The 15,997-nt window shown below is 46.9% G+C and overlaps 1 protein-coding gene across 4 annotated transcripts in view; it reads right to left on the bottom strand.

Moving 5' to 3' along the window:
- CYFIP1 (cytoplasmic FMR1 interacting protein 1) overlaps window positions 1-15,997 on the bottom strand; it is a 59,984-nt gene that overhangs the window by 19,607 nt on the left and 24,380 nt on the right. For all 4 annotated transcript variants that reach the window (XM_019753209.2, XM_088789305.1, XM_074317258.1 and 1 more), the window contains exons 12-21: window positions 14,663-14,785; window positions 13,720-13,845; window positions 8,903-9,069; window positions 7,604-7,751; window positions 6,297-6,450; window positions 5,096-5,252; window positions 3,878-3,974; window positions 3,145-3,221; window positions 2,928-3,036; window positions 1,277-1,396 (exon numbers count right to left, since the gene is read on the bottom strand). In XM_019753209.2, the coding sequence (XP_019608768.1) occupies window positions 1,277-1,396; window positions 2,928-3,036; window positions 3,145-3,221; window positions 3,878-3,974; window positions 5,096-5,252; window positions 6,297-6,450; window positions 7,604-7,751; window positions 8,903-9,069; window positions 13,720-13,845; window positions 14,663-14,785 (1,278 nt within the window). The remainder of the gene's footprint in view (window positions 1-1,276; window positions 1,397-2,927; window positions 3,037-3,144; window positions 3,222-3,877; window positions 3,975-5,095; window positions 5,253-6,296; window positions 6,451-7,603; window positions 7,752-8,902; window positions 9,070-13,719; window positions 13,846-14,662; window positions 14,786-15,997) is intronic.

The raw sequence follows: 15,997 nt of genomic DNA, 5'->3' as shown, positions 1-15,997 counted from the left end.
CACCATCCTGTTGTATGTGTCTCTATTTGCTTTGTTAGTTCGTTTGTTACTTGTTTTATATTCCACATATGAATGAAATCATGTTTTTTTGTCCTTTTCCATCTGCACGACATTTCACCCAGCACGATACTCTCAAGGTACATCTACGCTGTTACCTTGCAGCCTTGGCTGTTGGTGGCACTTGATGGATTCTCCCTCTCTCCACCTGCGCATCTGAGGTTTAGGGAGTTTAGGCCCTTTTGTTTCCCAGTAGATGGCGATCTGGGCACACTTTCGTTTTCTCTCACCTGTGCTACTCCTGCCTCAGGGTTCATGGTGGGGCATCGCTGTGGGTGTAGAAATGGACGCCCGGATGACTGGGGTGGCGGGTGTCCCTGCTGTCTCGGGGCACCACCACTGTGGCAGGGGACGGGGGGATGTGGCAGGTGATGGGGAGCTGGCTTCATGAGCCCGCAGTGCTGCTCCTTGGCTCCTTATGGAGCCTGGCACTACTGTGCCGTAGCCAGGGGGCTGTAGATGTATTTCCGCTGCTGCCACCAAGTTCTGCTGCAATGGAGGACGGGCCTGGGTTCCCAGGCACCAACGCTACCTCTGCCCCTCCCCGCCAGGCACAGTGTGCAGGCCACCACGACTCCGGCACTACTGTGTTAGCTGTGGCATCCGGGGTCCACCTGCAGCCACTGTCCCTGTCCTGCCCGTGTCCCAGTGCTCCATGCCCAGATGCACTGAAACGTGGATCTCTCTGGTGTTTGTGTTGAGCAGAGGAACCAATGCTGGCTTATCAATGTCTGATGTGCTGTAAATCCAAGGCGAGACACAAAGGGATCTGTCGTTTCGCTCCATGATGCTGATGTCACTCTCCCAAACACAATTTTTAATGTTTGTTCCATCCTATTGTTTGGTTTTCTTCTTCGGGGACTCCTATATGCACGTTGGAACTTCACTCTCTAGCTACTATGATTTTCTCTCAAATCCTTTTTCTTTGTCTTCATTTCTGCTTGATTTTTGTAACTTTCCTCCTTTCATTCTTTACCATAATTAGGTATAATTTATTCAAGATTGGGATTATTTGTTCTTTGATGTCAACTTAGAATTGTGAATACTATCTTGACACAGAATAGGCCAACCTCAATTAGTACCTAACACTTGATTTCTAGGAAAAACTGAACATACCATTGGTTCAATTTATCAATGAGGACTAAAGTAAAATTAGCTATAATCCTTGAAACCAGTCTCCCACAAATCTGCTGAGCCTGACAAAGGAAAGAGCACTTACAACTATTGATGTCAGGTCTTCACTTTCAAATCGTCCAATAGCCAGTTCCAGAGACTTATACATGGCCACTGAGACACGCTGGGTAATCAGACGATTGAGGTCTATGGACCTGCCCAGGAGCTGGGGGAAGGAGAGGAAGGAGTAAACTAAAACAATTAAGCAAGAATCGCATATATCTCCTAAAAAGAATACGCGGTGTGATCAAAACATATGGTGAGTGTTTAAATAAAAAAATGTTATTACAGTAAGAGACACATTGCCATTAATCCCCCTCAAAATACTCCCCCTCGCTTCGAACACACTTATCCCATCTTTCTTGCCACTTTCTGAAGCAGTTCTGGAAGTCCTCTTTTGTGTCTTTAGTTGCACTGTCGGGGCTGCCTCAATGTCCTGAATCGATTCAAAACGTTTTCCTTTCACGGTCATTTTGACTTTGGGGAAGAGCCAGAAGTTGCACGGGGCCAGATCATGGTCACTGCAGCATCACCATAAACTAATTTTAACATTTCGTGTGTTTCTTTAGCACTTTTATGTAGCTCGAAACAAAATTTCATGCATTGTTTGTGATCCATGATTTATGACACACTTTAAAACACACCTTCTTTCAACTGTAGCTCACACCCAACTGACTGCACTGAACCAGTTAAAACTTGTCACACATTGTTACTAAGGTTCAATGCACGGCTTCCCGTATTGAAGATCCTGCCTTTCCATTGATGGCACTCGGCAGCAGCATTCACTGTACGTTTTGATCACACCTCATGCACATGCACGCACACACACACACTCGACCTCTAAAAATCAATTCCAAAAGAAAACAGTAACACAAACAATGTACGAAATTAAAACATTTTACATTAAGGTATATACACAGGTGTCGTGACCAAATATTCTACTTTCCTGGAGCTGAAATTCTGCAAGTCAGAGCCATAAAGGACTTTCGTAGCGTTCTTGGCACTGAATTTACACTTACTTCATGGGCAGAGACCCCAAGCCTCACAGAGACCCTGGAGAATCGGGGTCTGCCAGCATAGCACCTTTCAGCATGGCCCGAGCTTGCCGAACCTCCACATTGTTACAGGACAAGTAAGAGAAATTACTCCACTCTATTTCAGAGTCCCAGCAACGTATGTGTATCTCACTGTCATTTCAATAACATAAAAATACAAACAAAACCCTGTGAAAACGCCCCAAAATGTGAATGGTGATCACCTGTAGGTAGATAAAATGATGTGGAATTTTCATTACAGTTTTCCGTATTTTCCTAATTTTTTGTGATGTGTACATATTGTTTTTAAAGAAACAAAAAACAAGCACTGTATCTTCATTCTTTGTGCTCGCCAAGTGAAAGCTTGTCTCTGACACCTCTGAGCTGACAAGCGTCTCTTCGCAGAGTTTCCTTTTATGCTCAAGCATTTGGGCTCCTAAGGAGGAGCCGAAGCCCCCGGGGCCTAAGTAGGGTGCAGAGTGTTCGTTACAAGTCCTCCTTTGTGTTTCAGGTTATTCAGTAGAAACTATCTTTAAAATCATACCCCTTTATAAGGATGTTCCCAGTCACATGATATATTAAACTCTTGTGAACGCTAAGGAAACCCCACCATTCACAGGGCCAGCTCCACACATCGCCACACCTGGGAAAGGCCCTGCTCACCTGCACATGCCTCTGCTTGAGCAGCGTCTCGTAGCGGTTAGACGGCGGGAGATGGATTGTTGCCCCCTGATTCTTGCACTCGGATCGTAACCGTTTATCAAGAAGCAAACTAGAACAGAAGGAAGACAGGGCGTTTCACACTCACTCTGAATTTTAATGGAGATGTCAGATCAAGTTACCGAAGATTTTGTACCCAAATCACAAACCACATACTCACCTTCCTGCCATAACCTTATAATATGCAAATATCTGGTCTGCCAACTTGTAAACAAATTGGTCAAAGCACAGATTCACCTGAAGAAAAATAAAACATACATTATATTTCTGGGTATTTATCTGAAGGAAATGAAAACACTCACATGAAAAGGTACCTGCATCCCCAGGTTCACTGCAGAATTGCTCACAGTAGCCAAGACATGGAAACAACCCAAGTACCCATCCATGGATGGATGGAGACAGAAGTGGTACATACACCGGTAGCACATATACTCAGCCGTAAAACAGGAGTTTTCAGCTCCATTACAATCTTATGGGACCACCTTTGTACATTCAGTCCCTCGTTGACAGAAATGGCGTTATGTGCACAAGACTATAATAAGCAAAAATCAAAAGCTAAAACGAAACAACCAGAAATAGAATAGGGGCTGGCTCAGCACATCCACTAAGAACAATGCACCAGCTTTAGACTCTGCAGGGCAGAGACTGGTGAGGACACCAACGTGCTTATGACGCTGCCAAGTGGACATGCCCGTCACCCAACAGCTTATGTCTAAGACTCCAGCTGTCACACACAGATGCACAGAGAACACTGCAGACAGAAGGGTTCACCCCAAAAGCTTCATTTCAAAAGTTCCTCTACCATCTAAACCTGGTACTGTAAAGAACATTTGCTTCCTCTAACACTCAGAGAAAGGTAAATTAAGATGTCTGTTGAGGTGCTGGGCTCTCACCTCTGCCTCGATCTCGTCGTACAGAAACTGCTTGTTGAACCTCGTGAGGGCATAGTGAGCGCTGTCGTTGTACAGGTCCAGGGAGTAGAGCACGTACCTACAGGGGGAAGCGATCAGCTTGGTGCCCCGGAGCTTCGGGCCCTCGCGCCCCACACCGCCCTCCACTCACGACAGGGCTCAAAGGCCAAACCTGGCCCATGCCCAGTGGCCCCCGCTGCACCCCACCGAGAGCCAGCTGACCCCGCAGGCCGGACAGAGTACTCAGGCCAGGCCCAGGAGACCCAGCAGGCCGAGGAACCCTAGCAATTGCATCTTCTTAATTGTTGTGTTTCAGAGTTTCTCACTACAAGTACGTGGTATTTTTTATAAGCACAAAAGTGAGGTATTTTCTTACTTTTAAGAATGAACTGCCTGACTTAAAAATAAAAACACATGAAGGTCTGGGGTCCTACAGGTGACCACAAGCATGACCAGCGTGGCTGAAAGCCCTGCTCCTCGTGCCCCATGGACAACAGGCAGTAGCCAGCAGTCCCCAGAAGTAAGGTCCCCCTGAGGGAGCAAGGCCGTGTGAGCAGTGGGGCCAAGCCCAACCCCAGGAGCACGACAGAGGCACACGGCGCTCAAGGCCCCACGCAGGTCTCCACGTTCCACACCGCCTCCACCCGGCAGCAGCTTCCTGCCACGCTGCCCACCACGTGATGGCTGACACACGGGCAGGGAGAAGCCACCCACATGCCCCACAAACGGAGGTCCGTCCCCGACCTGTTCACTAAAAGACACCCTCTTCCTACTAGTTTCATGGATTTCATTTTTTGGGAGTCTCTGACCCCCAGCCCCAGCCCTGAGCCCTGACCTCAAAACCAAGCTGTTCAACCAAAACTTCTTCTCCCAAATCTGTCTGGGTTGGAGGCTGTGCCACGCGAGAGGCCGGGCCACATTTCCTCTTGGTGACCCCGGTCAGTCCCCAGGGCCTCGTCACTCACTGCCTGGACACACAGGGACGTACTCAGTGCTACTGCCTGAGCATCTGGCTCCAGAAACGAAGCCAAGACCCCTGCTACTTGTGTTAATCTCTGAAGTCTCACCCCAAGAATTACAACTTCACAGGAAGTGCTGAGAACAGTCCGGCCCCCTCCTCCACCTTCTGGCTCCCACATGCCCCCGAGAGCCCCCATCAGCATGAACAAAAGAGGCAAGACGGGCCCATGGGACGCTCACTCCATCATGGACGCCTCCTTGGTCTCCAGGATGTGGTCCGTCAGGATCCAGGGCATGGACATCTCAATGGGGAACTGGATCCTCCGGCCCATTGTCAGCTCCAGGAAGAACTCTCGGAACCACAGCTGCGAGAGGTCACAGCACTGCTGTAGCGTTTCTGTAAGATCCAAATGACCCTATGTTAGCTTCTGCAAGCAGAGGACTTGGCAGACAGGACACAGACAGGAGGAGGCCGTGCCGGGCGCGGCTGCTGCGCTCTCAGCCCGGAGCCATGCAGGAGTGGCCGTGAGCGGTAGGGGACACATGGCACCTAACACTAGGGAAAGGACAACCTCAGCGTGGCTGCGGACAAAGCCATCCTGGACCGTGCACTTTCCCACTCACGAAATGAGCAGAGTCAGCATCCGCCCCCGTGGGCATGGAACGAACACCACTGCCCGCTAATGGACCCTGTTATCCCTGTGCGTCCCTGGCGGGGGATGGGCGGGGAGGCAGGAGAAAAAAATGTCCTTTTGAAAAGGAGAAATAAAAGCAGGATCACTTTATTTTACTTAGGATAGAGACACAGCATTACACACACACACACTCAGTGCAAATTTATCTAATGCATAAGAGATTTTTTTTTAAGTTTCTGTCCTGTGATGGAGTGAAAAACAAAAACCTGTAGCACCCCAGCCACGGCAGGGGTCCCCTGCCGTGAACAGGTTGGGGACGGATCTCCATTTGCGGGGCAAGCAGCTGCAACACAGCTAAACATGGGCGGCTGCACGATGACAAAGGGCGTCCACCTGGCGCCCCAGTCAAGTGACCAGCATCGCCCCAGGACAGGCTGCCTATCAGGTCATTGCCCAAAGGGTCTGTTTCTGGTATTTATCACTGTCTTGGTTCGAGCCAGGTGACAGATTACATTCGCCTGTTTTCTGGGCCCTGTGTGGTTAAAAAGATTATGTGTTCAGGTCGAAGGGCCAGCGACGGCCCCCCAACCCTCACCATCCTTAGGGCCATGCCACATGGAGGGAGCCCCCGGCCAGTCATGCATTTCAAGCCACAGTGAGGGAACGCCATGAAGGTTACGACACAGGTGAACGCCTGGCCTGTGAGGGGACCACAGCAGGGAATGTCAGGCAGGAGGAAGCATTCTGGACGGTGTTAGCGGTGTTAGAACATGCTGGGCTGGACGCTGGTCAGCAGTCTCTCTTACCACTGAAATTTATCAAGTGAGTGTAGAAGAATGACTCTCGATGAAACTTTTCTATGTCCAATATGGTGGGCCCCTCAAGGCTACTTCTCAAGGTTTTCTTGGAACCACTTTTGTCTGCAATGAGGGACTCTAGCATGGTTCTCACCATGTAAAGCTGCATTAGCCATGGAAGCAATTGCGGGGGAGAAAATACACAGGGTACATTAGTTACGCCAAACTCTGATCGGCCACAGGGCAGGACTGCTCCGCCATGCCCCAACCAGAGCCGGTTGGAGCAGCAGTCGCCGCGCGCCGGCTCCAGGGTCAGGGTGCCCGGCTCGTGGCCAGCTGCTGCCGCCGGGAGGAAGAACTTGCAGCGGAGCAATTCACCTCCGTGCCACGAATGTCAACGAGATAAACAAACAATGTCTTACCACCAAAGGTTAAAAGGGGCGGATAGGTGTAGGACTGCCTCAGAAACGCGTTAACCACATGCAAGAGCCTTTCCATGCCCAAAGACTTGAGCTGCCTCAGCAGCTCGGCGGAGTTCAAGGACTCCGCCATGGTGCGCACCAGGTACAGCTAGACACGGACAGACGGGGAGAGTGGGAGAGCCGTTAGTCACACAGCACGCATCACGGGGCACAGGGTGGGGAGGGCACATGCACGTCGCACAGGCCAGGGACCAGGTGCTCTGGGGTGGTCAGGGCTTTCCTCCCAGACACTGAACGGTTCCATACACAGCCAGCAGCGTGCTTTGCTGGAAATTCTCTGAAAGACTGGCAGAAGAGGCGACAAAAGCCCCCAACGGACATGTGGTGAGTAAGCAGGACCAAGTCCCAAAACGGGAGGAGAAAGTAGAGGGCATATTATCAGGTGTGAGTCAGAAGGAAGCTGCTTGGGGGGGGCGGGGGGGGGGGGGGGGCCCAAGCGTGCCAGACAGAGAACAGTGGTGGTGGCTGAAGACAGGGGACACACGAAAGCCACATTTTTAAAATTTCCACAAGTTTTATCTTTAGGAACGATATTTTTAGGCCCAAGGTAAAAAGTATAACCATGCACTTAAACACCCACCCAGAAACAGTATAACTACGGACACAGACTCTCACCCACATTTTGCGGACGGCAGTTGATGCAGTAAGTTAAGTTCTGCATGCAAATGACCAAATCCGAGAGTCACAGGGTGTCCTGGCTAAGGCTCCAGACCCACATGGGCAGGAAGACACAGGCAGTGCTTGATTTGCCCGAGCTCACAGGTGACGTCACTTCACCCCCAGCCTCGCTTACCAACCCCCCAGCTCAGGGCTACCCACTCGGAGGACAAGAACCTGTGTGCTGGAGGGTCCCACGGCGCGGCGGGGCACTTTAATGTCGAAGCCACTTTTGGGGTCCTTCTCACCGCGGAGGGCTGGGTCGTTGAAGGGCTCGTGCCCCGTCTCCCAGTCGCACACTGTCTTCCGGATGGCCTGCAGGACACTAAACGGGAGGCAACGCAGTACTGACCCATCAGGCTCTTCCAGTCACAGCACCTGCTTGCCTCACACAGCTCTCAGAACACCCCAGTCTGGGGGCGGTGGGGGGACAAGGTAAAGGGCCAGGCCAACGCGAAATTTTAAAAATAGATTGTTCTCTTGGGGACATTACTAGCCCCAGAAGCTCTGCTGTAGTTGCAATTTTCATCAATTCACCCAGAAATGATGTTTTATCTTTTGAACACAGAGTCCCGCTAAGAGCAGCAGGACAGACCACAAGCATCCATTCAGACAGTGGACACTCAGCCTCTCTGTGCCAGCCCCGCTTTCTACCAGGAACGTGATGTCACTGACACAGCATGGGGACTGGGCCCGTGTTCCTATTCATTTGGGATGTGTCACCATCCCACAGGGCTCCACCCCAACGACACCCACAGACAGCACACTGGGAGCAGACGTGCCCGCACCCACCCTCATCACCTCCTGGGGACAGTTCTAGGTAACACCTTGGTCACTCTCAGGCCACCTGCACGCTCCCACGTGCAAAGCCTCCCACAGGGCAAGCATGAGCATTAATTAATGCTAAAAATCAGACCATGCCAGGTGACAAGCACATCAACTATAAAGCAACAAAATGAAACCAACATGCTTGCTAGCCCCTGTAAGCTTCATTTCACGTAGATGTCTGGGAAAGACAACTTTATCTAAAGGGCTCAACACGAAGAGAAAACCAGCTCAAGACTGCCACAGGATCTTGGCAATATTCACATAGCTTTTGACCAGTTTGCATGAGAAGCCAAAAGAAATGGAAAAAAATACTGAGGACGACACCCTTTAAGATGGCAGATGGGACGCTGCATGTCCCTGCAGGCCTGGGTCAGAATTGTCGGATGGTTTCGGAGACGCCGCCTCACTGCCCCGACATAAGCACACCGCTGGCCCTGGTCTCCCGATCCCATGGACACTGCAGTGGGTTTACTGTAGGCTGTTCAGGTTAATAATCGGTCCCACCACATTACACTCAGAGGGAATTCACTAAGAGGCTGTCTGAGGTTAAAGATAAATGCACTGAGCATATTTATGAAAAGATAATTCAACTGTTGTGTAAACCGAATCCAAAACTCCAGCAATGGATGCTGAGTGCGGGAGGCTGACCTCTGAATGACGTTCTTCTTCTTCTTGATGGCCTGTCTCAGCGGCTCCCGCAGTGTGACCTGGGAGAAGTCCTGCAGGGCGGCGTACACCGTGTGCCGGATGGCATGGTTGAACACGCTCTCCATCCTGCCCATCAACACCTGCAAGCCCTTGATCATGGCGATCACCTGTGGGGACACATGGCTTTCTGGCGGGTTACAGGAGACGGCTCCTTCTCAGGCGGCCTGAGCACGCCCAGAAGGCTGCTGCCCCTCATGCACAGTGCCTCTGGGCAAGCCTGGAGTAACCAGGCCCTGCACATGCCCAAGAAAGGCCTGTCTTCACATCTGGCCCAGCTGACGTGCAGAAACTGAGTTCTGAGCTCCTGGAACACGGGGTCTCCAGAGTCTGAGGAGCGGAGGTCAATCGCGCACGTGTGACGTGCCTGCATCACCAACCGCTAGAAAAGCCCTGGACACTGAGGCTCAGGGGAAAACCCCTGGCTGGCAGCACTTTGCACTGCTGTCACCCATCACTGCTGGGAGAATTAAGCACATCCATGCAAATCCAGAGGGGACACTTAGAAGCCTGCACCTGATTTCTTCTGGACGTCACCCACGTGCTTTTTCCCTTTACTTGTTTTAATCTGTATCCTTTTGCTGTAATGGATCCTAACCTTGAATAGAACAGCTACTTAGTGCTCTGAGTCCTTCTGGTAAATCCGGCCTGAGGGTGGTGTTGAGGACCCCTGACACAACCGCTACCTCACACCATAAAAGAATTAACTCAAAATAGATCGCACATTCAAATAGAAGAGGCAAAACTATAAAACTCTTAGGAGAAAACAGGAGTTAATCTTTGTGACTTGGGTTAGGCAATGGCTTCTTAAGATATGACACTAAAGCCATAAGCAATAAAAGGAAAAACTAAAAAAAAATTGCTTTATCAAAATTAAATACTTTACGCTTTAAAAGATCCCATTAAGAAAGTGAAAAGACAACCTACAGAATAGGAGAAAATATTGCAAACCTGATAAGAACTGGTACCTAAAATGTGTAAAGAACTCAATAATAAAAAGTGAAACAAGCCAATTAAAAACTGATAAATGGTCTGAATAGGCCTTTCTCCAAAGGAGATATACAGACTGTCGATAAGCACATGAAAATATGCTCAACATCATTAGTTGTCCGGAAAATGCACATCAAAACCACAGTGAGATGCCACTTCATATCTAGTCAGATGGCAAGAATCAAAAAGACAGACAATAACGAGTGCTGGCCAGGATGTGGGGGCAGTGTGGCCCTCGTCCACCGCCAGCAAGAATGTAAAATGGTGCTGCCACTTTGGAGAACCAGTGTCTCAAAATGTCAAACACAGCGTTATCATATAACCCAGCACATCCGCTCCTGGGTGTATCATCAAAAGGAACGCAAACATGGCCACACAAAACCTTGTTCACAAAAGTTCACAGCAGCATAATTCATAACAGTAAAAAACTAGGAAGAACACAAATGCCTACGAGCTAATATTAATAAATGGATAAATAAAATGTGATATTATCCATGCAAGGAGTATTATTTGACAATGGAGAGAATGAAATACTGACACATGCCTGAAAACATAATATTAAGTGAAAGAAGCCAATGACAGCCACATATTATATGATTTCATTTTTATGAAGTGTCCAGAATAGGCAAATCTAAGAGTCAGAAAGAGAGATTGGTGGTTCTCTAGGGCTGAAGAGAGGACAGAATGGGGGGTGATTACTAATGGATATGGGGTTTTACCAAAATGTTTCAAATTTGATTGTGATTGCCAACTCAATGAATGTACCAAAAAGCACTGAATTTTACACTTTAAATGGGTAAATTGTATACTACCTAGAAGAAAACAACCTGTTACCAAAATAAGATAAGCATTTATTATCAAAAACTGTATGCCAAAAATTAAGAAAATGTAGAAAGATTCTTAGATAATCCTGGGAAATACAACTTACCAAAACCAATACAAGAAGAAATATAAATCTGAATACGCCTATATACAGTAAAGAAACTAAATGTTTCAAAACCCATCCCATAATGAGAAAGCTTCACCGGTAAATGCTAGCAAACACATAAGGGAGAAAGAACACCTCACACAAACCACTGCACACAACAGAAAACAGGGAGCATGCCACAAGTCATCGGATGACGCTAACATCCAAAAAGTCAGAGTGGAAAGTTACGAAGAAGCAGTGCTCCCCCTCCGCAGGCGTGGGCTGAGCACGACCATGAAAAGGGGTGGTGGGAGGTGTAGGTAACTTCACAAGTGACCCACATGATCAAAGTGAACTCCAACAGGGATGAGCCATGCTCATGTACCTCTGATGGGACTTGATGAAAACAGTACTTCAGCTCCACGGTCCTCCTTCCCAAAACCTATTACCCCAGTCTAACCATGAAAAACCATCAGGTAAATCCGCACTGGGGAGCATTCTACAAAATCCCTGACCAGTGCTCCTCAAAACTTCAAGGCCATCACAAACAAGCGAAGTCTAAGAAACTGTCAAAGCCCAGAGCAGCACAAGGACACACGACAGCTAAATGTGACATGGAATCCTGGCTCAGAAGGGCGTTACGGAAAAACTAAGGAAGTCTAAATAAAGCCTGGACTCTAGTTAATAATAATATGTCAATGTTGGTCTATTAAAAATGTAACAAAACTAATATATTAATAATAAAGGAAAATGGGTGTGAGGTACATGGGAATTCACTATACCATCTTTGCAATTTTCTGTATATCTAAGTGCTCTAAAATAAAATATGAAAAAAAAGTAATATTAAAAGACACTCTCACTCATTAACTTTGATGCAAAAATCCTAAGCAAAAGATGAGTAAACTCTACCCAGCAATACACAGAAGGTAACACATGATCAAGCTGCACTTATGCTGGTAACCTCAGGGGCTTGCGTAACTTCAAACCTGATCAAAACAATCCTATCAATGTAAGTTCACCACTTTAATGGAATAAAAAGGTCATGGGAGTACCTCTATGGATGCAGTGCGTTTAATAAATATCCATTCATGATAAAATCTCTTAGCAAGCAAAGAATAGAAGGCAACCTCCCTGATCTGATGAAGGCTGGCTACAAGAAACCTACGGCCAATGTCTTATGTGGTGGAATGTCGAAAGCTTTCCTTTGAGAGGAGGAATGGGACAAGGAGGCCTGTGCCTCCTCCGATTTAATGAGTAGGGATCCTACCCAGGGCATTTAAAAAAAAAAAAATAGAACGAAGAGAGAAATAAAACTGCCATTTCTAGATAATACGATTATGTAAATAGAATGTCCAAAAGAATCTATGAATAATTTATTACAATTATAAGTGAGCTTAGACAAGCTGGTAGATATAAGGAAAAATGCAAAACATAATTTAGATTTTAAATACCAGTGATAAATATTTAGAAAAATCTTAAAATATACCACCATCGAACACCTAAAAATAAAGCTAAACAAAAAATGTGCAGGAATTTTATACAGGTTGTAAAAGAGACATTAAAGAAAATCTAAACAACTGGAGGGATATACCATATTTATAAAGGACTTAATATTCTAAATTTGTTGATTCTCCCTAAAATGATCTATAGATTTATTTGTATCCTCATTAAAAATTCTACCAAGGGGCCAGCCCGGTGGCTCAGGCGGTTAGAGCTCCGTGCTCCTAACTCCGAAGGCTGCCGGTTCGATTCCCACATGGGCCAGTGGGCTCTTAACCACAAGATTGCCAGTTCAATTCCTCGACTCCTGCAAGGGATGGTCGGCTCCGCCCCCTGCAACTAGCAATGGCAACAGGACCTGGAGCTGAGCTGCGCCCTCCACAACTAAAACTGAAAGGACAACAACTTGAAGCTCAATGGCACCCTCCACAACTAAAATTGAAAGGACAACTTGACTTGGAAAAAAGTCCTGAAGTACACACTGTTCCCCAATAAAGTCCTGTTCCCCTTCCCCAATAAAATCTTTAAAAAAAAAAAAAAAAAAATTAAGAGGGTAAATTCGTTATTAAAAAAAATAATAAAATTCTACCAGGTTTCACTAGGATATAAAAGATGATTCTAAACTTTATATGAAAATACAAAGGACCAGAAGAATTAACTCTTGAAGAACTCTTTACCAGATGCAACATCAACTCCAGTAATTAAGACAGAGGGGTGTTAGGTAGGCCAAAGAGAGACAGGTAGGCCCAGCGGATTAGAAGTCAGTAGAAACACAGCCACCAGGAGTGGTCAGTTCATTCACAACAGCAGCGGGGAAGGGAATTTCAGCTTTAAATGTCAAAGGCAGAATAACAGATAATAACACATCCAGAAGGCAAGCACATCTTCAGGACCTTATAGCGTGCAAAGCTTTCTTAGAAAAGGCAGAAAAAGTACAAATACAAAAGGAAAGAAACTGGATGGCACTGAAACTGTTCATCAAAAGGTTCCTGGGACATTGCAGAGCCTCAGGCCACTGCGCCAGGCATGTGAGCAGAGATGGCCACTCCACAGCCCCAAATTGGGGGTTGGGGGGCTCTTTACTCTCAGACGCCAGGGTGGCTTCTCGTGCCTCTTGTGTCCCCACACCAAGAAGCTGTGCCCTGTTCACAGGCCCCAGAGCTGCCCCTGGGAAGCTGTCAACGCAGAGACCAGTAACCCACAACCTATTTTATCTTCTGTTTTGACAACGGTGACAGACGCAAAGGGTGCCCTACACAGAGGCAACAAGATAAAACGTGCAGTTTGTTCATGTTTCTGCCTCAGCTTTTGAAGGGAAGCCTGCGGCCAGAGCCACGCAGGAGGAAAGAGCAGACAAACGCACCTCCACAAGGGCGAACTTCTCCTCGCTGGTGTAGTTGTAGCGGGTGGCGCGCTCGTACTCCTCGGCATTGTCGGGGCAGTCTTTGTTGGAGTACTTGTCCGTTGGATGCACAAGTTTCCACGAGTACTGGTGTGGTCAGAGAGAAGGGAGAGCCACATGAATGCCCAATGTGGAACTGATGGGCTGACGGGCGTGCCCCTCACCAAGCTACCCAGGGCAGCCCCTACTGTGTGCGCCTCGCTCTCTCATGCACCCACAGAATCCATCTCCATAAAACCACACAACATTCCGTCCATGTGGCTTCAGGTGAAGTGGCCTGGATATTGTGTGGAATATCTAAGAGGCCAGGCATTCATCACCATTTAAAAAAAAGAATTAGCCTTTCAAATGACCATGTACTCATCCAATATAAAATTTCTGTCTAACCAAAATACACAAAAGAATCTTCTAGGATCTAAAGGTATCCAAATATTTATATAGCATCAGAAACCATTTCACTAATGGTAAACCAAAGAAACTGAAGGCTGGAATTCCACAGAGAAAATGCTATTTAAAAAAATGAAAATTATGATCTATTATAGAATTGTACACTTGAAACCTATATAATTTTGCTAACCAATGTCACCCCAATAAATTTAATAAAATTTTTTAAATGAGAATTAAAAATCATCAAAACAGTACAAATTTAATTCTATTAATAAATTTTAAAAGAAACACACACACATAAATGAAATACATGTTGAGTTTCTTATATTTAAAATGATATGTCGTCTTGTGCCAAAGGTAAAAAGCCAATTTGTTCTTGATCCAAGGACCACAGTTAATGCAGAAAAATGATCATTTAGTCAATTTCTTGATGTGTTTTGTAAGGAAGACACCTGTAAGCAACTGAGGGGTAGGTGCCTTAGTTCCCACGTTTCCAGAAAGCAAGAGCGGGGCCTACCACTTCCATTACGTGAGCGCTCCACTGGGACAGCAGCTGCAGGCCCTGCAGTGCCAGGTCAAAGAGCTTCCGGTATTCCGCATCTGTCTTCTGAGCCTCCTGGCGGCCCGACCCTGTGACAACCTAGAGCATGACAGCAGCATCAAGCAGTGACCCCATGGCCAGAAGGAATATCTGGTGTTTACCCCTAGGAACCTCCCCAAAGGCACTGGGACATGGTGACACCCAAGCCTGCACAGGGGGCCAACACGGAAACCACTGGACCCCGGTGGCGGGCGCCCAGCGGGGCAAAGAGAACAGCTGCCGTAGGCACTGCAGGTCCCAGGGCTCAGTGTTGAGATGCGCGTGCACAGCTTGCCCCACCTTAGGTCGTGAGGAGTACATGTTCCCCACCTCCCTTATCTGTGCCTCTACAGATGGGCACCTGGTTTCCATGGCAACTGTAAATAATGCTGCAGTGACACAGGCGCACACTCAACTGACCTGTGCTGAGGGTGCCTTCTGTGAGGAAGAATAGTCCTTTTAACAAATAATGCTGGGAAAGCTGAATATCCACATGCAAAAGAATGAAGTTGGACCCTTGCCTCATATCACTCAAAAAATCTAAAAATGGATCATAGATTTAAATGTAAGAGCTAAAACTACCAAACTCTCAGAAGAAAACATGAGGTAAATCTTTATGACTTTGCATTAGGCAGTGGTTTCTTCAATGTGACAGCAAAAGCATAGCAGCCAAAGAAAAAATAGATAGAATTGGACTACATCAAAAATTTTAAATTGTGCTTCAAATGACACCATCAAGGAATCAAAAATACATCCCACAGAACAGGAAAAAACATTTGAAAATCACATATCAGATAAAGGACTGGTATCTAGAATATATAAGAACTCATACAGTTTAATAGTGAAAAAGGTAAATAAATTAACAATGGGCAAAAGGACCTGAACAGACATTTCTCTAGAGACATACAATTGGCCAATAAGCACATGTAAAGATACTCAGTGTCATTAGTCATTAGGGAAACGCAAATCCAAACCACAAGATACCACTTCACACCTACTAGGGTGGCCAGAAAAAACAAACGAAAAAACAAACAAAAAAACAGTAAGAAGTGTTGACGAGGATGCAGAGAATCAGAACCTTACACACTGCCAACGGGCATATAAAATGGTGCAGGCACTTTGAAAACAGTCTGGCAGTTCCTCAAAACATTAAACAGAGTTACCATATGACCCAGCAATTCCACTCTCCATATCTACCCAAGAGAAGTGAAAACATGCCCCCAGAAAAACTTGTCCCCAGATGTTCACAGCAGCACTATTCACAACCACAAT

The sequence above is a fragment of the Rhinolophus sinicus genome, chromosome 13 (assembly GCF_057876585.1).
Source record: "Rhinolophus sinicus isolate RSI-liver-muscle chromosome 13, RSI-T2T, whole genome shotgun sequence".
Lineage (NCBI taxonomy): Eukaryota > Metazoa > Chordata > Mammalia > Chiroptera > Rhinolophidae > Rhinolophus > Rhinolophus sinicus.
The sequence above is the reverse complement of the archived record's forward strand: the minus strand, read 5'-3'. Positions and strand labels throughout refer to the sequence as shown.